We start from the raw sequence: 25,452 nt of genomic DNA on the forward strand, positions 1-25,452 counted from the left end.
TGATTTCTCCTGAAACCCCCGTATGAAGTCACAGATCTCAGAGCTGCTGGGCATCCTGAGGAACTAGTGATGCCTGGGGGACCAAGGGACTCCAAAGGCTCAACAGGAAGCTTTGGCCCTAGCCATGGCACAACCTTGTTGGCTTTATGTGTGCAGGCCAACAAATGAACTGCTCCTCAACCCAGAGCATCGGCCAGGCAAAAGCATCTCCATGGACTCCATTATGGGCTAAATTGTGCCTCTCAAAGAAATGAGGATGACCTGACCCCGTGCCTGTGAATGTAACCTGGATTGTTAATCAGAGTTCTCTTTTGTTATGCTAATGAGGCCATATGTAGGAGGGTGGGTCCCAAACCTAATCCCTTCTGAGTGGCATCTTTATAAAAAGAGCAGAATAGACACAGAGACACACATACACGGGGGAAGACACACACCATGTGAGCACCTGTCCATGAGCCAAGGGTGCCAAGGATCATCAGCAGACACCAGAATAAGGAGAGAGGTCGCAGAAGGAATGGACACAGCCAAGACCCTGATTTGGACTGTTAGCTTCCAGACTGAGAGAAAATAAATTCCTGTTCTTTAAGGCTACCCACATGTGGTATTTTGTTACAGCAGATTCAGGACACCAAAATACCCACCCGTGTGGTATAAAGGCCCGGGGCACAGGGGCCAGGTAAAAACACTTGTCCCTAGCCCCAGAGGGTTAATACCAGGGGGGACCCACTATGGCCTCAGAGTGTGGACGGTGAGGAGGGGGATCTAGCCCCCCAGTGTTCCCACACCATGACCGTCACTCTCTGGAGAGGTGAGCCCTAGGAGAAGCTGCCCTGTGGCTCTAAATACTCCAGCCCTCCCACAGAATCACGCCACCTCCCAGACTCCAAACACTTACCCGGTCACCCTTGATGCCCATGTCTCCTTTAAACCCAGGAAAGCCGTCTTCACCCTGGATAGCAGAACAAGGACTTCAGCCTAGACAAATGAGCCGCTTCCCAGAAGAGAGTGATGCCTGCTCACAACAGGGCCAAGCTCTGCACAACTCCGCCCACCCAGATTCTTCTCACGCTGCAGTACAGGCAGGAGCCCCTGGGCCTGTCCTCATGAAGCCCTCTGCAGTTCCAGGCTGGGGATGTGGCTGCCCCAGGGGGCTGAGGTCTTAGCTGTCTGAAAGCTCTGCATGGTGGAACAGGGGCTAAGTCTACTACCCGGTCAGTATCCATGCCTCTGAGCAGCTCGGCTGTCCATTCACCACTCCAGACTGGTGAACAGGCCCAAGTTTGAAGAGGGGGAGCTGGGTGAAGAACGCTCTCAGAGAACCTAAGCTGGTATAGCCAGCATTGCAGAAGGAAGGCACTCTGGGGGGCACCTCTCTGCCTCTCCTCCCATGGGCACTCACCCAGGATAAGGGTGGGCAGCAAATGGCGCAGCACTATGAAGTAACTCTGTGTCTATTATATCCAGACTCCATGTGGCCACTCAGTGCCTACGTGAGGATGATCTTAAGGCCAACAGAGCCCTCAGGAAAGGACCCAAGTGGGTCCATTGAGGGCAGATCCCACCTACCTGCAGCCCCGAATCCCTGAGAACTCCACATTGTGCGCAGCCTCATTGACAACATGCACTAAACAGCTTCCCCAAAGGACAAGGAGACCAGGTGGGGTGGGCTAGCCAAGGGAGGAACCCCTGAGGCCATGTGCGCCATAGTGGACTCTAAATTTGGCTCTGGGGCCCCCAGTCACCAAACTAGAGAGAGAACAGTGGCCAGTCACAGTCAGACATTGTTCGGATGTTCCTGCTCCCAGCGCATCAGATGTGCCAACCCTTCAGGGCACACACAGCTGCATAGCATCTCTGTTTATTACCCAGAATGTTCCATTTGCTCCCAGCCCACAGGTCGACTGGCCAAACACAGTTTTCTGAGCCTATTATTGCCATACATTCATGAACGTCTGCAGTCTAAGTGCACATGGCTGGAGGCCCAGGCAGTGCCTGGCCCCCTCGGCCCCCAAGTGACCTGGCTTTCTTCCCTTTTCTCACCTCACTGGCCATAGCAAGCCTCTCTGGCTGCAAGGCCTGCTCAGGAGAAAACCTGACAGCCACAGGGTTGTCTGCCAAGCTGCCTTGTGAAGCAGCCTGGAAGCTGTGTGTGGCCAGTCAGGGAGCGAGCCTGCTACCTGGTCAGTATTCATATCTCCAAGCAGCTCTGTCTTGTCTACTCACCACTGCAAGCTCAGGAACTGGTGAATGGACTAAAATTTGGGGTGTGTACAGGTGTAGGGGCCTGTGAACTGCATCTGGGGCTGGGCCCTTACCATGTATGGAGAGCATGCAGCCCAGCCCAGGTCTGGCCCTTGGGAGACACCCCCCACCCCTGCCCCCCGTTTCTCCTTTGCAAATAACCAAACTCCCACCCAAATTGGCATCAGTTCCCTTCACACTCAGGGGTGATCTCAGCCCTGCTTTACTTTACTCAGCACTGCTGTCACAGAGCCACCCTATAACAGGCCAGAGGCCACCAACCAGGAAGAGGCTAACACTCACCTTCTCGCCTTTGGTGCCCTTCAAGCCTCGGATGCCGTCTGCCCCCTGGAACACAGGATAGTAAAGGGAAATTGTTGTTGTTGTTGTTATTTGCCATCGAGTCATAGAGGGAAAGCAGTTAAAATCATAGCCTCCACTGGGCTTGTTCAAGAATCAGGTGAAGCCCCAGGTGCCCTGTGCCCTGCCCACACTGAGTCCCTGTATGGGCCTCCACTCTCGGGAGAAAGGCCACTTCACACCTAAGGATCTCTCAGCCTCTGTACAGAAAGTCAACCCCATCCTGACCTTCACACCAACTCTCCTTCCAAGGGCCCCACTGCATGTCAACACATCTCATGAAGGCTCCAGTTTCCCACAGTGGCACCCTGCCCCTCTAGAAATAGTCATGTCTCTTCGAGGTTTTGGGGGAAGCAGGGTGCAATGCCTAGGGCATGGGTTCTGAAGTTGGGCAGACTGGTGAGATCCCAGCCCCTCTGTGGCCTCTGACAACTACTATGCCTCGGTTTCCTCATTTGGTAAATGGAGAAGATAATGAGTGGGAAGGGACCCAGGAAAGCCCTAAGTGCTTAATAAATGGTAGTCGTGTGTCATCTTATTATTTTGATTCTTTCTTGTAAATAATTGTAAGTACTTATCCAGGCATACCTCGTTTTACTATGTTTTGCTTTATTGCACTTTGCAGATAGTGCATTTTTTTACAAATTGAAGATCTGTGGCAACCCTGTGCCAAGCAAGTCTATTGGCACCATTTTTCAAATAACATGTTCACTTTGTGTCTCTGTATCACATTTTGGTAAATTTTCACAATATGTCAAGCTTTTTCAGCATGCTATTGTACACTTGTTGTTGTTATGTGCCATCAAGTCGGACCCAACTCATAGAGACCCCTCCTCGGGTTTCTGAAGCAGTATCACTACGGAAGTAGATTGCCCAACCTTCTTTCTGAGGAGTGGCTGATGGGTTTGAACTGCCAGCCTTCTGGTTAGCAGTCAAGTGCCTTAGACACTATGCTACATTTAATAGAATATAAAACCAAAAATCCTCCACTGTCACTGAGTCAATTCCAACTCTTAGCAACACTATAGGACAGAGTGGAACTGCCCCATAGGGATTCCATAATAGCCTACCAAAACTAAACCAAACACACCACCATCAAGTCAATTCTGACTCTTAGAGACTCTAGAAGACAGAGTACAACTGCCAGAATACTGTTTCCAAGGCTGTAAATCTTTACGGAAGCAACCTGCCTCACCTTTCTCCCTTGGAGCAGCTGGGGGCTTTGAACCACCAAACTTCTGGTTAACAGCCAAATGCTTTAACTACATGCCATGAGAGCGCCTTTAATAGACTATCCACCCACTGCTATCGAGTTGATTCTGACTCACAGCAATGACCCCCATAGGGTTTCCAAGGCTGTAAATCTTTATGGAAGCAGACTGCCTCATCTTTCTCCCACGGGGTGACTAGTGGGTTGGAACTGCCAACCTTTTGGTCAGCAGCCTAATGCCTTAAAAACAGCACCACCATACCTCCTTTAAATAGACTACAATATAATGTAAACATAACTTTTATATGCACTGGGAAACCAAAAATTTGTGTGTGGTGCAGTAAATTGTTTAATATGGCTCTTCTAGCCATGGTGTTTGTGATTCCCACCAGATGATTGGGTGGGACTATGCAAATGTGACTTGGAAGGAAGATGGGGCAATCTACTTCCATAGTGATACTGCTTTGGAAACCCAAGGAGGGGTCACTATTAGTCGGGTCCAACTGGACGGTGCATAACAACAACAACATGCAAATGTGAGGTCTTTGTGCAAAGGAATTGTATAACTTGATAATAATGTACATAAGGTACATGGCACCCTTGTGGAGGTGGGACTGTGCACATTAGGTATATGGAAACCTAACGTGGGGATTACTCAGTTTTGCCATCCTATTAGGCTTAAAGAGCCATCCCAGAGGTGGAAAGGGGCATCTCACTACCATCAAGAAAGAAGAATCACACTGTATATAAATTATATTTCAATAAAATGTATTTAAAAAGAAAGAAAGAAAGAATCAGAGTAGAGCACATCCTTGGACCCGAGATCCCTGCACTGAACCTCCTCAATCCAGGGGGCAGAGACAGAGAGTGAGAGAACTGCAATACTTTGCTGAGACAGTGAGAGATGGTGAAAAGCAGTGACAGAGAAAAGGCAGCAGCAGATGCAGCAGTACCACGAGACCAACAACGGACAGAGTGGTAGGCTTCCTGGCCCACAGAGTGAGAAAGCTGACTGCTTGCTGGCCCAGTGGCGTTCCTCTCTGGGTACCTATCAGCAGAGCTAAAAGAGCTTTGTAACACTGGCCCAAGCAGGGCAAAGACCGAGGCCAGAGAGAAGTGTGCCTGTGGCATGGCTTAAAAGAAGCTGTCCTGATCAAAGAACTATATCCTAAGTTGCTTCTGATCCTGAATTGTAACCTGTTACCTCCATAATAAACCCCATAATCATGAGTACTTTCTGTGAGTTCTGTGTGGCCACTGCAATGGATTATCAATGAATTAGAGAATGCCATGGGTCAGAATTGGTGCTGTGGGTCAGAACTGGTAAAGAGGTTGAAGTGTGGTGGCATGTCTGACCTCCGTCCCATAGGAATCCACCTTGGGCTGATGCTACTGATGTCCAGCTTGATTCTCCTTGCCCTCATGAAGTCAGAGGAGATCAGGCACTGCCGCCCCCATACCCTTTTTGCAGTGTGACTCTCCATTGCAGTATTCACTTTATTGCAGTGATCTGGAACTGAACCTTCAATATCTCCAAAGCATGCACGTATATAACAATACTTACTGTTATTGTTATTAGTTGCTGTTGAGTCAATTCTGACTCATAGTGACCCCATGTATATCAGAGTAGAACTGTGCCCCACAGGGTTTTCAATGGCTGGGACATTTTGAAAGTAGATGTCCAAGCCTTTCCTCCAATGCCCCTCTAGACGCATTTGAACCTCTAATCTTTTGGCTAGAAGTTGAGTGCTTAACCACTTATGCCACCCAAGGACTCCATTAGTGTTACCATCATTAGTACTAACATTACTACTAATTACTACTACTATAATTAATTCAGGACATGTCCTTCCATCTTCCCAGTCAGCAATAAGAATCTATGGGCAGGGGCCAGGTCTACTTCACTTTGACTCTCTCCTGGAATCTGTACCACACCCAGGGCAATGAAATGAGATACTCTAGCCTCTCACACCTCTGAGCAAGGGGACATTTCACCATGGATACTGGCCCTTGGCTGCCCAAAGCTTTCTCAGGTTACCTGCCCATGGGATCCCCTGAGGGAAGTATGTCCTCCCCAGCAGGCTCCCCTCCTGAGGACCAAGGGCCACCGGACACCCTCTTGTGGCAAAAATTTTCTATAGGCGTGGTAGCTCTGAGCCTTTCCCTCCTGGGAGCCTGGGTGGAGTGGGAGTCTAAGAAATGCTAGGAAGGGTGAAGACAGGAGAGCTATTCTGAAGAGCTGTGGTCTGATCAGGGAGCAGTGACTCCAAAGCCCTCAGGCTTTGTCAGCACTGGCTTCCAGGCATCTCTTGATGCCCAGGCCAGGGAGGGTATGCAATCACTCTGAGATCCTGACCACACAAGCTGGGGCACCAGGAGAAACCTCGGTATCAGTACCTGTCCCCTCCTGATGCTCACAGTGTTGCCCTTCTTGGCACCCAGGCCACCACCCTAAGGGAGACAGAGTGACACCTGGGTTCCCAGCACTGGCTTTGGAGCTCAGAGCGGAGGCAGGAGGGAAAGTCACAGGTGGAGGGAAGGACCTGGCAGCAGGTGGATTCAGAACTGACCTTGCTAACTCAGCCTGGCATTAAACATATTAATACGGCTCAGCACTGTAGGTGTTTGGATCATGGTTCTACATGGAACTGGAGCCAGAACCAAGAACCACCCTGGAGATAGTGGGTGCAACTGTGGAAAAAATCTCAGGCCCAGGCAGGGAGGCCTGACACCAAGCGAGCCTCCCTCCATAGCCTACTTCAAACTGAGCTCATATAGTGACACTGAATGCCACACAAAGAGGAATCACATGTCATAAGCAAATGTCCATGGGCCAGGTTAGGGACACAGCCCAGAAGAGTCTAACAAAGCTGGAAGGTGCCCTACAGTGGCCCAGTCATCAAACTCAGCTCCATCAATCCACTGCCTTCAAATCAGTTCTGACTCATAGAGACCCTATACAACAGGAGGGGCAGGTACTGATACCAAGGTCTCTCCAAATTTGCAGGTCACATGACTGCCTGCTGTCTCAAGTCCAGGGGTAAAGATGTTGACAAACCAAATGCAGGATCCAGAGCAAAAGAGAGCAAACTTTGCCAGAATATTCACATATATTGTTGTTGTTATGTGCCGTCGAGTCGGACCGACTAATAGCAACTCCTCCTTGGGTTTCCAAGGCAGTAACACTATGGAAGTAGATTGCCCCATCTTCCTTCCAAGGAGTGGCTGGTGGGTTTGAACCGCCAACCTCCTGGTTAGCAGTCAAGTGCCTTAGGCACTATGCTACCAGAGCTCCCTTCACATATATACCCTCAAGGAAACTAAGGGTGGTGACTTAAGTCTCACACTCTCAAGCAAGGCAGGACTCAAGATACATCCCACCCTAAACAGGCTACGATTTATAATACATCACAAAACGGAGGACTATGTATGGCTAGAAGGAGCTCTGGTGGCGAAGTGCCCGAGGCATTTTACTGCTAACCAGAAGGCTGGTGGTTCAAACCCACCAGCCACTCCTCAGAAGGGAGGTTGGGCATGCATTCTACTTCCATAGTGATACCACCTTGGAAACCCAAGGAGGGGTCACTATGAGTCGGATCTGACTCCACGGCAGTGCACTGCTACACTGCATACAACAGAGTAGAACTGCCCCAAAGGGTTTCCAAGGCTGTCATCTTTACAGCTGGTGGGTTTGAACTGCTAACCTTTCAGTTAGTAGCCATGGGTTTAACTATTGCACCACCAAGGCTTCCCTGAATACAGTTGTGTTGTTGTTATCAATGGCTTAAAAATATGTGTTAGCCAGAGGAATCCATGAAGAAGAAAACTGACTCAGATGGGCTGGCTGCTGCATGTGGTGATTATTAGTTGCCGTCCAGTTTATTCTGATTCACAGCAATCCCATGTGTGCAGAGGAGAAGTGCTCCATACAGTTTTCAAGGCTGTGTCATTTAGGAAGCAGATCTTCAGGCCTTTCTTCCAAGGCGGTTTTGAACCACCATCCTTTCAGCTAGTACTCAAGTGCTTGACTGCTAGGCTAGTGCTTTTCTTTTCCTAGCTTTTCTTTTCCTTCCAAGTGGTCCTATTTAGATGTTCCAAAGGTAAGCAGAACTGGAGGGGCTGCCCAGGTGACATGGAACTGGAGGACCCAGAGCACACCAACTATCTCCACCATCAGAAGGCATGTATACAGAACAAGAGTTCAGAACCCAAAGGATGGAGTCCTATGTGCTTAGGTGCATGTTCTTTAGGTGATCTGAGACCCCTCCAGGGACCTCTGGTGGTTCAGTGATTAAACTATTCAGCTGCTAACCAAAAGGTTGATGGTTCAAACCCATCAGCAGCTCCATGGAAGAAAGAGGCAGCCTGCTTCTATAAAGATTTACAGCTCTGGAAACCCAATGAGGCAGTCCTATTCTGTCCTTTAAGGGCACTGTGAGTCTGAATTGACTCGAAGGCAGTGGGTCTGGTTTGCACTTTGCTTCTGTAAAGATCGACAGCCATGGAAACACTCTGGAGCAGTTCCACCCTGCCCTGTAGGGTTGTTATCCACCCTATAGGGTTGGAATTGACTCAGCAGCAGTGGGTTTGGTTTTGGGGTTTTTGAGTCCCCTCCACACTTGCTAAACTCAATTGTGATCCCATATTCCATTTATTTCCTCTGAAATTCACAGGGAAAAGCAGGTGTGACCAAGAATATGACTGAGATTCCGATATGACATCCAGATCCATGATCTGACCCACTAAATAATGTGTGATCTCGAATGGAAGTGGAAACCGGGTCCATCTCCCTCTCCCTGGTGTTAACCATTAACCAGGAGGCGCAGGTCTATGTGGGTCCTCTTCCACAGAATTGAGACCCCCATCACAGGAAGGGCAGGCAGGCACAGTTTCCTCATCTTGCTATGTGTGTTTGGGAGCGTCCTTCCCCTCTCCATGCCCTTCTGAAAACAAGAGGGAGAGGGCAAGACCAGAGACTCCCTTGGATTCTTCTTAGGCTTGAGGCTTCAATCTTGCCAGAGCCAGAGTAGGGGTGAGCAGACAAATGAATGTGCTGCATCCAAACAGGCCAGATTCTCAGCCTTGGCACTACTGACATCTGGAAGTTCCTTGTGATGGGACTGTTTGTGCACTGCAGGACACCAAGCAACATCTCCACCCAGGAGATGCCAGTAGCACCCTCAGTTACAACAATGAAAAAGGTCCCCAGACATGGCCAAATGTCTCCCAGGGGAGGCAGACAGAATCAGCCTGGTTCAGAACCACTGACTAGACTGCTGATCAAGCCCCTGGTGTGGCCAGCATTGGAGAAAAGGGAAAGGGAGATTCAGAATGGCCTAGTAGGGAAATCAGGAGCCCAGAGAGGGCAGGGGTGCATCCAGGGCATCAGTGCAAATTCACGTTTGGGCTCTTTGCCAGCCCACCCAGTGCTTGCAGGCTAATGAGAATGGGTTTCATTTTGCTGACAGTTAAGCCCAAACCAATGCCTGTCATAAAGGGGCCAAGAAATAGAAGGGTATAGAAGCAGCTTAAACTGTTCAGTGAGTCCAAGAAAGACCCAGGGGCCCCTTTCTCTGGAAGAAGGCAGGACATTGGTGGAGAACAACCAGCTTTCCCCTTACCAAGGGCTGCCTTTCCATATGGCAATAAGCTGCCCATCAATCCCACTTTCGCCACCACTGATTAGGCTATGGATGCCACTTCCTCTCTCAAATGCACAGAAACATGAGGATCTATTTCTCCAATGAAAATAACTTTAGATCTTGGTTTCCTTCTACCCACTGCTTCCAAGTCTGACTGGATTGCTCATGTCATGAATGAATTTTAATCAGATAGACAAGATAAGAGCATTCCTCATAAACATTTAAAGCAAACACCTTTTTAGCTCACAGAAGCAGCATTATGCAATTAGCCATGTACGGGAGCTGGCAAAGGCTTTCACTAGGCAGCAAGAATTTGTAAAACAAACATGCACAGAGCTGACATAATCAGCATTTCTATGAAATTATCGCTCTTATGAAATGTACTAAGCGTGCTGCAAAAAGCATGCTTCAAAGAGAAAGCTGCCCACCCAAGGCTCCTAGCTGCTGGGAAGTCTCTCTTCCATGGCTCTCACACTTGGGTCATCTTGATTCCTAGGACTTGAAAGTCAGGGCCCTCAGGGTGTCAAGGATGGGCAACAGATTAGGAACTAGCATCATCTGGGTGTGAGTCCTGACTGTGTGTTGATTTCTAGTGTGATTCTGAGCAAGTTCCTGAAAGATCAGGGCTCCCATGGCCACAGTGCGGGCCAGCACACACCTGGGATGGCCACAGCCACACCACAGGCTGGCACACACCTGGAATGCAGTGATAGAAATTCTTGGAAAATACATAGCACTGTGAACTTGATGGATCAGGGCAGGGATTTATCAGTGTGTTCATACAAATTGCTCAAATGAACTACATTTTCTTAATCAAGCTGAAACCACTTGGAAGGCAAGATGCACCTTTCCTTTTCTATGGATGGGAGTCTGGAGCTTTCAGGCATGACAATGCCAGTACGTTTGGAGAACAATGCCCCCCTCCTGCATTTCACTGCCTTCGAGTTGGTTTTGACTCATAGCAACCCTGTAGAACAGAGAAGAACTGCCCCATAGGCTCTTCATAAATCTTTACAGAAGCAAACTGCCACATTTTTCTCCTATGGAACAACTTGTGGGTTCAAATCGCTGACCTTTCAGTTAGCAACCGATTGCTTAGCCAGTACGCAATCAGGGCTGCTTTCCTGGGGCACAACTCTCTGCACATAAATGTGCCTAGGCATGACTAGGGGGCAGTACACCATGAGATTGAATCACACAGTTCAAAGCAAACATGGTTAGTGTGGATAAAACAGCCAGGCCTGTGTTTGGGATATTGCTCTGGAGCTCTGGGCCCATTAACAAGCTTCCCAGAGACTTGAGAAGAGAAGAAACACAATTGTGAGTAGGCAGACATCTCCTATGAACTCACATGGGGGAATCAAGCCCAGAGAAGGCTGTTGTTACAAAAGCCATGTAACAACAGCTCTTGTCGGCCTGGATGCCATTGGCAGAGACATAGTCTTCTCACTCCGTGAATGTGAAAATAGCCCAGAAGGACTGGCAAGAGGCCCTAGCCCTTGCCCCGTCCCAGATCTGAGTCAGCAACAGGCTGCAGTCAGCATCAGGGAGTGGATACAGAGTGCTATGGGTAGAACTGTGTCCCCCGAAAACCCTTGTTGGGATCTGACCCCTGTCTCCATGGATGCAATCCCATTTGGGAGGAGAGTTCTCTTTGTTAGGTTCCTGAGGCCCTACCCATGCCTTCATGGGTGTGTCTTCAGCCTCTTCAAGCACAAATGAGAAGACAGATGCTACATGGAGGTGGATAAATAGGGATCTGAAGGACGCCAGAGCTACAGAGCTGGGACAAGGACCTTCCACCAGAGTCGACAAAGAGAGCCTTCCGGTGGAACCGGCATCCTGAATTTAGTCTCTGGCCTCCAGAACCGTGAGGAAACACATTCTCTTCTTATAGTATTAGCCTCATAGCAGCCTTACCAAATTAAGATACCAGGCAATAGTGGAAGAGGCAGGAGGCTAAGGATGCTGCCCTGATGACAGGCAGCCACTGTCCACCGATGTTTTGCTACAGCTCATCTTGAAAGTATTCTCTGCAGTGAGCCAGTCATACTCAAGTCTACAGCTCAGTTCCACTGTCCCAGGGCCCAGTCACTGAACTCACATGACCAGAAGGCCAGGGCCACCCAGTTTGGGCTTAAGGGAGGATTAATCCCTGAAGGGATCCCTAAAACCACCAAGCCCTTCACTGTAGACCCAATCATGACTTCCAGGTAGATTCTCACCTTGACACCTCGAGGGCCTGGATAGCCAATCGGACCCTGTGGGCCAGGTGGACCCTAAAACCAGAGGGAAAAGACCATTAGCACCATCTCAGGTCAACAGCTTGTGGTTTACCCCACACACACACACATCCGCATATTCCCTTTATGCTAGCAGCAGAGAGATCACAAAGGTGCTTGCAGGATGTTCCTGTCCCTGGACTGATCAGACCCTGCCCTAGCTCCTCTTCCATCCAGCATCTCCCAATTCCAAACCCTGCCTGCATCAGCATTCTGCCACCTCTTCTACCTTCCATTCCGGAACCACAAGATCATCAGTTGGGTCACAATCAAGGTTGAGCTGAGTGCTGGGCTCTGCAGATGCTGACTCTATCTGCATCCATCACCTGTGCTAACCAGGAATACAGGGCAGGTCTAGGCCCAGGTGACCACAGAGAGGGAGGGCTCCCAGGGTCCGTCCCCCAAGGGAGGGTTCTCAAGGTCAGGCACCTGAGGAAGGGCTAGAGCTGTCCTTGACTCACTGGGTTGGCCCAGAGCAGGGGTGAAGCCGAGAACTCCGGGCCTGCTCTCTGCTGAAGGGGAGCAGGGGAAGCAGTGAGTACCTACCTGTGCTCCTTTCTCTCCTGGGGGGCCTTCTTTACCAGGGTGCCCCTGTTACAAGAGAGATGGCTCCATTAGTCAGCTGCCACTTCCAAAACCAGCCTCCTGCACATTCAGCTTCCTCTTCAGGGATACGGACAGCCAAAATCCCTTCTCGTCCCTCCCTCGCCACAGGAACAGGAGCTGGACTTGACATCAAGGAGAGCCAAATCCAGCTTGGTCACTCACTACTGTATGGCCCTGAGCTAGTTGTATAGCCTCAAGTCCTAGCTACCTCATCTGTAAAATGGGGACAAGAACCACAGCCTCACTCTGGAGGGAAACAGACTTTGAAACCAGCACACATGGACAAGTCCTGGCTCTGTCCATGTGGCCCCCACGTGGCAGGGACTCCACAGAAGATAGAAGGACACCACAGCCTTTCTCAAGATGATCCAGCTGAGCAAGTTCCGGCAAGACCAGGGATGAGACCCGGATCTGAGAGCCAGATACCAGGATTTCTGGAGCAGCAGAAATGTGGAGTTGTTGATTGTAGGAGAAACACCAAGAAAGGCAGGACCAGGTAGAGGTAGAGTCCTGTCACTTGTGAAGGGTCCCTGTGTGCAAACTGGTCTCCATGTGGGTGCCTTAAGCCCCCAGGGGGAATCACAAGTTCAGAGGGGAGTTGGGAGCTCCAGGGACCTATACTTCACATGACAGACACAATGCTAAGGTCAGCAGAAATGGTCACATCCCCTTGGTCACCATCTCTGTCCACCTGGGCCCAGGTCCTTTCCTTCCATAGGAAGAAGTGTTTCTCTGACTTTCTCCAAGGCTGGTAGCAAGGATGTAATGTCTTTGGGTTCACACAGGGGGCCAAATTCAGAGGATAAATTCAGAGAGCATGCTCCTTATTGTCTGCAAATATAGTTCCATCCCCACGATGTCCCGTAAGAAGAGGAAGCTGTGGAGTGGTGGGGATGCTGGGGGCAGGGCCCACTTCAGCTACACCTACCCACTGTGTGACCTCAGAGGAGTCACTGCCTGCTCTAAGCCTCTACTTCTTCATGTATAAAATAAAGGGTGGACTGGATACTCTCACAGTTTAGGCATCCCCCAAGTCCTAAACATCTCCTTTGACCACCCATAGACCAATTTAAGGCCATGCTACTAGACCCAAGATTCCTCTCTGAACAAATGGTTTAACATCTTCTTTCTTGTCCTTGTCAGTTGCACAACTGGGGTTGATGCCTTTGAAAGAGCTGATCACTCTGGCAAAGGGCATCAGAGGGCGCATGTGTTCTTTTGCCAGGGTAACACCCATAGGGAACCTGGGGGCATGGGGACCCTGGGAGGCTCCAGCCTTTGAGGAAATCCAGGCACCTGTAGGCCCCAGACTGCTCCCACCCTTAGGAAGTCATAGCAGGAGAGGCATGGGCTCCCATGGCATGGCTGGACCCCAGCTTGGGAGTAGCTGGGAGGAGAGTAGAGTCCTGCCCTTTCTGCTAATTCCAGGGTCTTGGTGGGCCTTTATTATAGGAACCAGGGTGGGGGTGGTCTGTGGAGCTTTGGAGTCTCCCACCTGAGGGCAGACCCAACATCTGGTCACTCAGGGAACAGCTAACCTCTCCACATGGTAGCTTCTTCATTGATGTGTTGGGCATTACAATATACCTGACCACAGAGCTTCCCAGGAGATTAAAACAAGGATGTTTATAAAGCACTGAGAAGTATCCACACACAGTGAATGACTAGATGTTTGCAATAAGTATTATTACTATTATTTGAATTGAGGCTATACTTCTTTAACCAGTTGCCCTCGAGTCAATTACAACCAATGGCGCCTCCATGTACGTCAGAGTAGAGCTGCGCTCCACACAATTTCACTGGCTGAGTTTCTGGAAGTTGATAGCCAGGCTATTCTTTCATGGCACCTCTGAGTGGGCTCAAATTGCTAACCTTTCAGTTAGCAGCCCAGCATGTCAACCGTTTATACTACCAGGGACTCCCACATTTCCTTAGATATATTCTAAGTTGAATTTATAAAATGACAGTAAGATTGTGAGGAAAAAAAAAAAAAAGACAAAACTCTCTTATTAAAAATTTTGAACAGAAAAAGACGAAAAGGAAATATACCAAAATGAGAAGTGTGATGGATTTTTCTGCAATAAAAAGCTAGACCATTTTCCTCTTTCTTTCTACTTGTTTGCATTTTCCAATATTCTATAATGAACATTACTTTTATAATGGAAAAAATAATAAAGCTTAAATTATTTGTATTTGATTTTTTCTGACTAAAAAAGTAATATATGCTCATTAGGCAAGGGGAAAAGAAAATTAAAATCCTTCATAACCCCACCACTCAGAGGCAACCACAGCTAATTTGTGACACAGTCCTTCTAATCTATTTTCTTTGCATACAGTCAATGCAAAACCAGCATCATATGATATATTGTAATTTAATATTTTACTGTGAGCACTTTCTCATGTCACTAGATACTCCTTGAAATTCAATTTTTACTAGCTCCATAATATTCCATTGAGCTATGATTCATTTAACCATTTTCCTTCTGTGGGCTCTCAGGAAATATTTAAAAATGCATTTAAGTGCACTGAGTGTGCTTGGAAACACCTCATACTACTAGAAGAATTTTAAATCCCCTTTCTCCCTTCCTCCTTTCCTCCTTCTCTTCCTTTCTTCCCTCCCTCCCTCCCCCTCCTCCCTTCAGTCCTTTAACTAAGGCCAAAACTGAAACCAAACCAAGAAAAAACAAAAACAAAAAAAATGTCTCTTCAGGTTTCTCAACAATGTGTTGCCTATATGGAGGCCCTGGAAGGTACAGACAGTCAATGTGCTCAATTGCTCACCCAATGGTTGAAGGTTCAAGTCTACCCAGAGGCACCTGGGAAGAAAGGCGTGGCATTCTACTTCCAAAAAAATCACCCATCGAAAATGCTGTGGAGCACAGTCCTATTCTGACATACCTGGGGTTGCTGTGAGTCGGCATTGACTCAACAGCAGCTGTTTTTTTGTTTTTGGGTTGCCTTTGAAGCAAGAATGTTTTTGAGTATTCTTTTCCTTCCAAATTTGCATAAGACCATTGGATCTGTGTCTCTGGGCACAGAGTGTTGATCTCCCCCTGCTTTGTTCAAGGTCAATGGAGACCCAAGGAAGCAGCCATCAAGAAAGCAAACAATGGATTACATTGGGCAAATCTGCTGTAAAAGACTTCTTTATAGTATTAAAAGTTTAAAATTACTCTGGGACTAAGTTGTGCCTGATCCAAGCAATGATATTTCCAATCATCTCTTATACATGTGGGCAATGAATTAGAAAGATTAAAGAAGAATTAATGCCTTTGAATTATGGTGTTGGTGAAGAAATGTTGAATATACCATGGACTGCCAGAAGAATGACCAAGTCTGTCTTAGAAGAAGTACAGCCAGAATACACGGGATGGAGAGTACTACATGTCAGGTACTTTGGACATGTTATCAGGAGGGACCCGTCTCTGGAGCAGGATATCATACTTGGTGAAGTAGAGAGTCAGTGAAAAGGGGGAAGACCCTCAATGAGATGGACACACATAGGGGCTGCAACCATGAGCTCAAACACAGCAACAATTGTGAGGATAGTACAGGACTGAGTGGTATTTTGCTCTGTTGTACATACAGGGTAACTATGAGTTGGAATTGACTCAACGGTACCTAACACCGGCATCAATGAACCAGTGCAACCACATTCCAATAGCATCCAATGAACTCCTGTATTTTAAAGTTTAAATGTCCGGGGGTGGAGGGAGGGTGGGGAGAGGTTTAGTCTATGCAGGGACCCAACTGGTCTTGGGGACAGAGAGGTTATCTTGAATACAGAATTTTTCAGAGACCTCAGGGCTGAAGGGATAAGGTCAGTTGTGGAGCTCAAGGGACACCTATAGTCATGAAAGTGGTCTGTCCCATACCCACTAGGGTCTCCTCCCTCCAGCCCCAGGCTCCCTTTAAGGTCCCATCCCATTAAGTGCTGCAGGATACAAAGAGAAAAAATGTCTGGAAGGATATACCTCTACCTGTCACCAGTGGCTAATCTCAGAGATGAGATCAGGGGTGGTTTTCATTTTATTTTCCTAATTTTCTAAAACAAGATGTACTGTTTCATAATTAGAACATGCAATTACATATAAATATAAATTTAAAACTATAAACAACACATCTCAAAACATTCATCACTGAGCACCAGGCTCCCACACAGCCAGGTGGCTGGGAGCTCCCACGTGCTTGGTGCATGTGGACATGGCTATGACCATGTGCTGGATCACAGGAAGAGATGGTATCATGTGACCTGAGAGCCACAGGCCAACTGATCCTTGGCCGTTGAGACAGAAATAGGCAGGCATGGGTCCAACCATCACCATTAACTATAAGCACAGTTAACTTCCTTGTGGGGTCTTTTTAACGGAATTGTTAAACCAAACAGATGTGCTGTGTCTTACTCCCCTTGTTTTCTGACATAGGGTCTCTGTTCAGCATCCTCTGAATACTCTAAGACATACCCAGAAGCAGCCTATGAGAGGTTGGTGGTTGCAGACAGTTCACACACACTCCCTACTCCTAATGGGCACACACCCTGCTACAGATTGGATTTGTCACTAACCTGCTATTTCTAGGCAGTTTCTGATTTGGCTCCACAGATGCACATTCACACACTGTGAAAGCATTTGCTGATCACCTCCCACCTTGTACATGAAGACCAAAAATACACACCCCACACCCTATCTCTTCTCTTCAAATACTGGTGATGATACACTCCACATCTTGGAGCCCAGCAATGCCCTCAATAGTTAAAGCTGCAAGATTCAGCTCTGGGAACTACACACTCTGAGATGACTAACATGACAGCTAAGATGATCATCACCGGTTGATGGAAACATGTTACAAAAACCATGCCCCAACCATAATTCCAAGTAATCAAGCTCTCGTGTTCATCAACAGAGCTGTATGAGGATAAATGAGACCCATCATCTCCTCACATGAAGCAAGGAAGGGGAAGCAGCCTTCTACCTGAATTTTTAGCCCCTATCCCCGGGGCAAGCACAGGGTGAGGAGGGCTGGGTAAGGTAAGCAGAGGTACTCACCGGGGGTCCATCAGCACCAGGCATCCCTGGGAGCCCTGGTTTACCCAAGGGGCCCTAAAACAAACACAGACTCTGTGAGGACACACCTGGGGGTTCTCTTCCCCATCTTTCTGCCTGTTCCCAAGGACACTGGTTGAAAGGTTGGCCCAGGGCTCTGTGTTCCTTCTGGCAAAGCCTTCAGTGCCTGTAGCACCCTGAGAAGAAACCTTTACTTCCACTGTTACAGGCCTTCATGCTTTGCACCTGGGGCAAAGTCATCCACCAAGTACAATGCACTACTCGACACACTCCGGTTCAAGTGTCAGTGCCCCCAGGAGCACCTACAGGATGACTAGCCTCCTCTGCCCCTCAGCAGCCCCCCTGCCTAGGTTGGCCAGTCTCCCCCAAGACCAAGCCTCCTTGGTTCTGTTCAGTTAAACCTCGCCTTGCGGGGCAGAGCCGGCAATCCAGGTGTGAACGCGCTTCCAGGCATTCATGGTTCCTGAGGCAATGGTTCCTAAAGTGTGGTCACCAAAGGACCAGCATCAGACCCATCCTCATCCCCAGGGGAATTCTCAGAATGCATGTTCCCAGGCCCTACCCTTTACCTGCCAAGTCAGAAACTCAGAGGTGGGCCCTGAATCTGTGTTTACACAAGCCCACAGGGGGTCTGAAGTATTGAGATGTCTGTGCTGTGACTTAAATAAAACAGTTTATTGCCCAGGGTAGACCATGGCTATGGAGGGGCCTGCCACTCCCCAGGCCTGGGACACAGTGCAGGTGCTGAAGACACAGCTAGGACTGCCAGATTCAGAAACACACAGACAACATATATACTCAGAACAGAGACACACACATAGAACACACACATAGAATCCACACAGAGACACACAGAACACACAGACAGACACACAGAACACCTATGCAGAACACAAAGAAACATACACATAACACAGAGACAAATACACAGAATACACAGACATATAGACAGAATACACAGGCACACACAGAACACAGACATACAGGCACACATATAGAACACACAACAGAACATGCACAAGAATACACACAAGACACACAGAACACAAACACAGATACACCCACAAGACACACACACAACATGTAAACACACAGAACACACACAGAGAACACAGGCATACACACACATACACAAACAGACAAGAGAACACAGACACACAGAAGACAGTTAAATTTGAATTCCAATAAACAGCTCAAATTCAAAGGCAATTTTTGTTTTTGGCTAAATCTGACAAGCTCAGACACACATAGAGGAAGAGCGAATGAGTGAATGGATAGAAGGATAAATACGAGGGAGACAGCTCATTGTTCAGCTCATCTAGAAAAGGGACACAGCCACTGCACCTCAGGTGGACGCAAGGCACAGGTGGGTGAGCAGCTGGGACACTATGCCAGCCACCCCCCTCCCTTGTCTGCTCAGGCCCCATACCTTTTCTCCTGGAGGTCCGATCGCACCCTGGGGGCCAGGAAGACCCTGCAGGGGAAGAGCAGGTGGAGAGGTCAGGGCACAAATGAGGCAGAGCTCCCTCCCTCCGCCTGCCCATCATCTCTCCAGCCCTGCAGGGCCCCACCGAGCCCTGGCCACTTCCTGCTGCAGCTGCCCTCGGGCTACGCAGCAACAGAGGGCAGGGGCTGCACTGAACACCTGCACCTCCCTCCTGCACCTGCCAAACAAGCTTGCCCCATAGGCTTGCTTACCTGGGCACCTGGATTACCCTGCTGGCCTGGGGGGCCAGGTTCTCCCTGGGGACCCTGTAGGAAACAAAAGCAAAGGTGCTGCAAGGGGCTCTGCAGGAAGGGGAGGGCCCACTGGCTGAGGCCACCCTTGGCTGGGACTCTTCCCAGAGTCCTGACCATCTGTCCTCTCAATCTGCTCCTAACTGTCCCAAACAGCACCAGATGCTCCCCAACAGCCCAAATAGGATGAGGGAGGCAGGGCCCAATCCAGAGACCCAACTAGAACTCGGGACCTCCAAGCCCTGGACAATGACCCCTTACGAGAAGCACTAGTTTATTTGTGCAAATGTGCCCCCGATGGCCATGAAAGGAACTACCCAAAAGTGTTTGATTTGGGCAGAAATGTTCCAGATTGTCCTGTCATGCTCAAGTCTCCCACCAGTTAAAAATCAGGTGCCGTCAAGTCGATTCCGACTCACGAAGACCCCGGGTGCACAGAGCAGAACTGCTCCATAGTATTTTCAAGGCTTTCAGAGGCAGATAGCCAGGCCTATCTTTTGAGAGGCCTCTGGGTGGCCTCTCAAACCACCAACGTTCTGATTAGCAGCCCAGAATGTTAACCATTTGCCCCACCCTGGGACCCAAAAATAGTCTCTCAAAGGCCTTTGAAGTAGACATAGTGCCCATGGGCCTTCCCTTGGGGGCATTTCACAGCACAGTGCACCACCAGCTTGCTGGACACCAGGAATTGATCACCCCATCCCCCACATGTGCACCAGCTGGGCCTGGCTTGCAATGGTGCCAGCATCAGACACTGGGCTTTTGATACAAGGCATTCTTCCATTAAAGGGTGTGCACTGTGGCCTCCTCTTCTCTCCCATCTAGTTCTGAAAGTAATGGGACCCCAATGTCTGGAGCATTCCCAGGAAGCATGCACTGGGACTCTGTACTGCAGTACCCTGATACTTACCACATTTCCTTTTGGGCCAGGCTGGCCGTCCATGCCTGTCACACCCTGGGGTGATTAGGAGGAAAGAGATTGAATGCAGAAGAGCCCACAAGGCTCAGAAGGACGCCCCTCCCCTGGTGTGAATGCTACCCAAAGCATACCAGATGATAGGCTCCCCTTTGTAAAGGGGGAAGGCAGGCTGGATCTTAAATCTGACCCTACTTGGCAGCTCACAGGGTCCTCAGCTATGGATTGACCAGCTACTCAGCCCTTGAACATCACCCAGGCAGGTCTTAAGTTTGGTGAAAGGAGGGCAGAGGACTAGGAAGCCTGGAGGGGCAGATTCCAGCCTCATCAGGTCTGGGCTGCAACCTACCAGAGCCCCCTAGAGCCACTGGGAGTTCTCTTACACAGGGAGAAAACACTAGTGGAGTCAGTGTGTACAACAGCAACAATGCATACTGTGTGCTGGGAAGGGTCACAGCTGGGAGAGGGGAGGCTGTGGGAGCAGCTTGTCTGGGGTCTGCAAACCCCATTGCTGCTGTTTGTTTTGCTGTGGGCTCAGCAGCCTACTAACAACCCACATGGGCAAGGCAGGTGTACACGAAGTTAGCTCTGATGAAGAGCCCGAAGGCCCAAGTGGGCCACTAGCTTAGTAGCTGATCTCAGGACTTACCGGGGGCCCAGGAGGGCCGGGGGGCCCCTTTGGCCCAAGCAGACCTCGAGGGCCCTGTGGGAGAGAAGAGCAAGGAAGAGTCAAACACAGCCAGGGAGCTCATCCCACCTTCCGTTCTCTGGACAAAACCTTTGGTCCTCAGCCCCACTCCTGGAGGGAGCTTTGGCTGTGGGTCAGGAGCCCAAGCTTCCTCCTTGACCTGCATGTCTACAGACCACTCCCCCCACCTCCCCATTCTGCTCTGGGAACCAGAATACAGGAGGTACCTGGAAATGGGGGGCTCGGAGGGGAAGGAAGGGGTGTTCTCAAGGAGAGAGAGGGGCTTTAAGGTTGGTAGGCTCTGTTCGGTCTGCTAGGGCCTTCCCAGAGCCAGGCTACACAACTGTGTCCCACTGCACAGGGTGCTTTTGTGTGACCTCCTGTACCAGCTCGAGCATCTCTCTTGCAGTAATATAAGAGAGTCAGAGAGTGCCAGGGGAAAGAGTGGGCAAAACTAGGTCGCAGCAGGGGCAGCCTGACTGGGTGTCCGAGAACAGCATGAAGTTCTGAGTTTTCTAGGGTGGCCACCTCAGACCCAGCTGAGTCACTTCCTCCCCGGGCAGAGGGCAGCATGCATGTATGACAACATGTGTGTGTGCAAAGGGATCATAGCCCCGAGGTGTGCCAGCAGTTGTCACTGGCCCCCCAAAAGGGACCAACCCTGAATCTCCCCACCTACTTGCCTGCCAGGGAGCTACTGAGCCTGTGTCCAAGGCCCCCTTGGACAATGCCTTTAATTCCTGTCCACGTTCACTGCCACTGAGATGTTACCTTCATTTTTCTAATACCAAATCATATAAATGTTTTTAGAAGTTAATAGCTGCAGAAGGTACTGCTGAGACATGTGGTAAGAGTGAGCTTGATGAATCTGCCTTAGCAGTGAAGCAGACACGAGGGCAGAATTCAATCCGGATGAGCCCGCCTGCACTCAACACCCGCTCATCAGTCCACAGCAGCGGCCACCCGTGCTGACAGGGAGGCCGAGGAAGGGGCGTGTGAAAAGCAACAGCAGGTGAGAATGATTAACATCTTTTGTCGCTGAGGACATTTTCTTTGGCTCTAAAAATGTGTGTATTTAAGGGGAACCAGCTTTCCTTTGCTGGGTCAAAGGTGGGCTGCTGAGGCTCTGCTTCTGAAGGTGTGGCTGTCCCAACTGGTGCTAACTCACAGATTCAGCCCATGATGCAGCCTGGATCCCATATGATGTAGCCTGGAGACTTCCACAGGTTGTGGCCTACAGACTCAACCACATCCCCTGGAGGGCCTAGGCTTCCTCACTAGCAGCCCCAGGATCTACTCCTGAGAGCACCTGCCCACTTCCTGACATGCCCATTCCTTCTTTCCCAGGAAAACTTCTGTGTCTGTCTCTGTTCTCCAGGCCAGGCCACTGTTTTAATCTCTGCTCCATTCAATTCTAGACTGCACTCCAAGGCAACCCCCAAGGAGCCATCCCTAGTGACATGGCCCAGAGTTCCACTCAGCAGGGCTGGCAGACTTACAGGTTCCCCAGGAAGCCCGCGGGGCCCAACTTCTCCATCATCACCCTGTGGGGAAAGAAGAGGTGGCTGTAGGAACAAGCTATACAAGCTGCTCAGTAGGCTGGGGCTGCATCCTCATATGCCAGGCATTCTGGTCCCTGTGCCACCCAGAACAGCCTGGAAGGTGCTTATGCCAGCAACCCTGCTAGTGTGTATGCTGCAGGTGACCAAGAGATCCCTGGGCCAACCCCTGGGAGCCAGAGGTCTCCACCAGGGTCTGAAACAGGCCCCACCAAAGCAAACCAGGCCACATCTTTCCTCTGGTGGAGGGGCATGTTCTGCACTTGACAGGCTCACTGGCAGGAGATGTCATCACACTCCACTGTTCTCCACCAGTGCACTGTGCTCCCCTCCTCCTGTCACCACACACACACACACACACACTCATACACTCATGCACATGTGTGCATGCACACACATATACAGGAGCACATGCACATTCCCACAATAAACACTCATGTACACACACATGTACACACTCATGTGTGCACACACTGGTACACATATAGTATACAGACAAAGACACAACACATGCATACACATATGTGTGCTCACACACATTCGCACGTCTGGACACACGCACCCCCACACATGCATGCACACACATGTATACTCACATGTGCATGCACAGACATGTGCTCATACACGTGTACACACTCAAAGATGCACACAGCACACATGCACACATTTGTATGCACTTAGGCACATGCATGCATATACACATGCATACATGTATACACACACATGCACATAAGCACACACACCTCTGCTGACTTGAGAAGCATAGAATTCGCAGGGACATCTAGAGGAGCCTCTCTGCTTCCTCATATCACAGGTGATATGCTGAGGCCCAGATGGGAGAGCAAGTCAGTGTTGATGACAATGTCAAACAAAAAGCTATTGATGGCAGCAGCACTGCTGGAGGCTGTCTTCTGATGCCCACCTGCTCCTCGTTTTCATTGACTGCAGCTTCTTAAACTAAATATCCTTAAAGTCCTCCTAAAAACTGTCTGAGTGACTTGGGCAGTGGGGGCTAGGAGAAAAGAGGGGCTTAAAACCCCACAGTCAGGTGCATTCTATGCCACAGTAGAACTGTGTTTTGGTCTAATGAAAATGTTTAGCCTCAGCCCCTAAGGAGCCACACATGGCAATATGCAAGCTCTGGGATGCCTGACTCCAGCCCCTCATGGGACAACAGCTTCAGCATCCTCCTTCCAGTCACACATTCCCAGTAACTGGCCCACCCCTCTCCAAGCCAGCCAATAGTTACTTCCTACATGCCTCCCCCTACCCTTCCCTCTAGGTCAACTGGCCCCAACTCTGGCCACCTCAGGGGAGATGAGCTGTGCCACTGTGGAGTTCAGGGGCTCCCCTGTATCCCCTCCTCCCTTCTGGCACGATGTGGCACCTGTCTCCTGCGATGGGCCATGTCTTTCTGAACGGTGACAGCTGAAGCAACAATAAAATAAATGGTGTACACTGGTGATTTGCTTTTATCTCTAAGTCCTGGGCAGCCCGTGCTAACCACCAGGCCACCTGCACACTCAGATCCTTGTCTTCCCAGCTCATACCCTAGCACGCCAGGGACCAGTCACACAGCACGTGGATTCTATCTTCAATTTTCTGCCCAAATCATGGAGTGAGGGCAGGCAGACACAAGGAGAGAGATATCACAGAATACATACCCTGTCTCCATCTTCTCCCGGAGGTCCTGGGGGGCCAGAAGGTCCAGGGTCACCCTAGAAAGAAAGGTCCACATCAGCCACCCCTTGTCTCAAACCCCTGTTTACTTTTCCTTGAAGTGTGATTTAGAAATGTTGTGTAGAGTCTGAAGGCTTTTCTAGTTTCAGATAAGATCCTTTTGGAGATCATGGGCCCTGGAGTGAATGGGCAAATGAGTAGCTGCAAAGACTCTTGGCAGAGGGGGCATGGAGGTCCTGAAGGCAGGGAATTTGTTAGACTGAGCAAGCACAGGGGCCAGGCAGGGGTATACAGACAGGAGGGCAGCCCAGGACACTGAGGTGGGCTCCCTGAAGCTGCATGATGCAGGACCACATCCAAGCCTGGCACTCCAGCCCCCAAGAGGCCCATCACTCTGGGTCATGACCTCCATGAGGGTCAGGACTGTGTAAGCCCATGCCCATGCAGCTTCAGGGGCCTGCATGCAGTCAGTCACACTGAATCTTGCTGGTTCAGGGACCACCCCTGTGGTTGTGCACCCCCTGTTCATATGGCTATTGGAGAATGTACACAAGCCCTGGCTAAATCATGACAGCTTGTCCCTTTGTGCATTACGAACTGTCACAAAGAAATCAAACTGGCGAAATCAGCAAACATGTGTGTGCATCCATTTGTGTGCATGTGCACATGTGCATGTGTCCATGTGTGTACAGGTGCAGGTATAAGTATGCATATGTGTGTGTTTATGCACATGTAAACACACACATATGCATATAAATTCACAATATGCCAAAATATAACAGATGTGTCCATCTACTCCAAAGACAATAAGTAAGAGATAAATATCTGCTGAGCTGCTTCATTGATTCCAGTGTAGGTGACAATATTGCCATGGAGGCCATGAGACAAAGCATATGGGATCTCTGAGGAGATGCCTGGTTGAAGAGCCTCAGAGCAGACAGAGCCCGTTGCTGGAAGCATTTCTGGATTGCTCTTTAGAAACCTCATCTTAACCATTTGTAGCCTCTCCTCATGTATAACACAAAATTGGTGACCTATACCTGACCCAAAAAGGCTCTGAGTTATTCATGGGTATTTCCAAACACCTGAGCCCATCCATAGGATGAAGATGTGCCACTGAGGGTGACTCAGAAGCCCCTTCCTGCTGAGCCACAGATTTAAAATCACCAGTAAAGCTGAATGTGAGGAAATGGTCCCCCTCCAGCCATCTCCCAGAGCTCCCACAGGGGTGTGCCTGGTGCTGAGGACAGTGCCCTATCAGTATGCTGGTCTCTTTCCCTAAAGGCCCCTGACCCTCTTCAATTGGAACAGGCACTCAGATCATCCCAGTCTCCCATGATCTCCATTTAATTCTGCAACACTCCCTTTGCAGTTCTCAAAATGGTGACCATTTAAAGTTCCTGAGATGCGATGGCACACGCTCAGCAGAACTCAAGGGTTTCTGAGAGGAAGGACTAATCTCTCACTC

The 25,452-nt window shown here is 49.5% G+C and overlaps 1 protein-coding gene across 1 annotated transcript in view; it reads right to left on the reverse strand.

Annotated features, from left to right (window-relative positions):
• COL5A1 (collagen type V alpha 1 chain) overlaps positions 1-25,452 on the reverse strand; it is a 195,452-nt gene that overhangs the window by 61,147 nt on the left and 108,853 nt on the right. The window contains exons 19-29 of the mRNA XM_007954294.1: positions 23,969-24,022; positions 22,245-22,289; positions 20,707-20,760; positions 20,052-20,096; positions 19,103-19,156; positions 18,834-18,878; positions 17,387-17,440; positions 12,282-12,326; positions 11,679-11,732; positions 2,545-2,589; positions 896-949 (exon numbers count right to left, since the gene is read on the reverse strand). Coding sequence (XP_007952485.1) covers positions 896-949; positions 2,545-2,589; positions 11,679-11,732; positions 12,282-12,326; positions 17,387-17,440; positions 18,834-18,878; positions 19,103-19,156; positions 20,052-20,096; positions 20,707-20,760; positions 22,245-22,289; positions 23,969-24,022 — 549 coding nt within the window. The remainder of the gene's footprint in view (positions 1-895; positions 950-2,544; positions 2,590-11,678; positions 11,733-12,281; positions 12,327-17,386; positions 17,441-18,833; positions 18,879-19,102; positions 19,157-20,051; positions 20,097-20,706; positions 20,761-22,244; positions 22,290-23,968; positions 24,023-25,452) is intronic.

This window comes from Orycteropus afer, unplaced genomic scaffold (genome assembly GCF_000298275.1).
Source record: "Orycteropus afer afer isolate SDZICR_OR568_19922 unplaced genomic scaffold, OryAfe1.0 scaffold00456, whole genome shotgun sequence".
NCBI classification, from domain to species: domain Eukaryota; kingdom Metazoa; phylum Chordata; class Mammalia; order Tubulidentata; family Orycteropodidae; genus Orycteropus; species Orycteropus afer.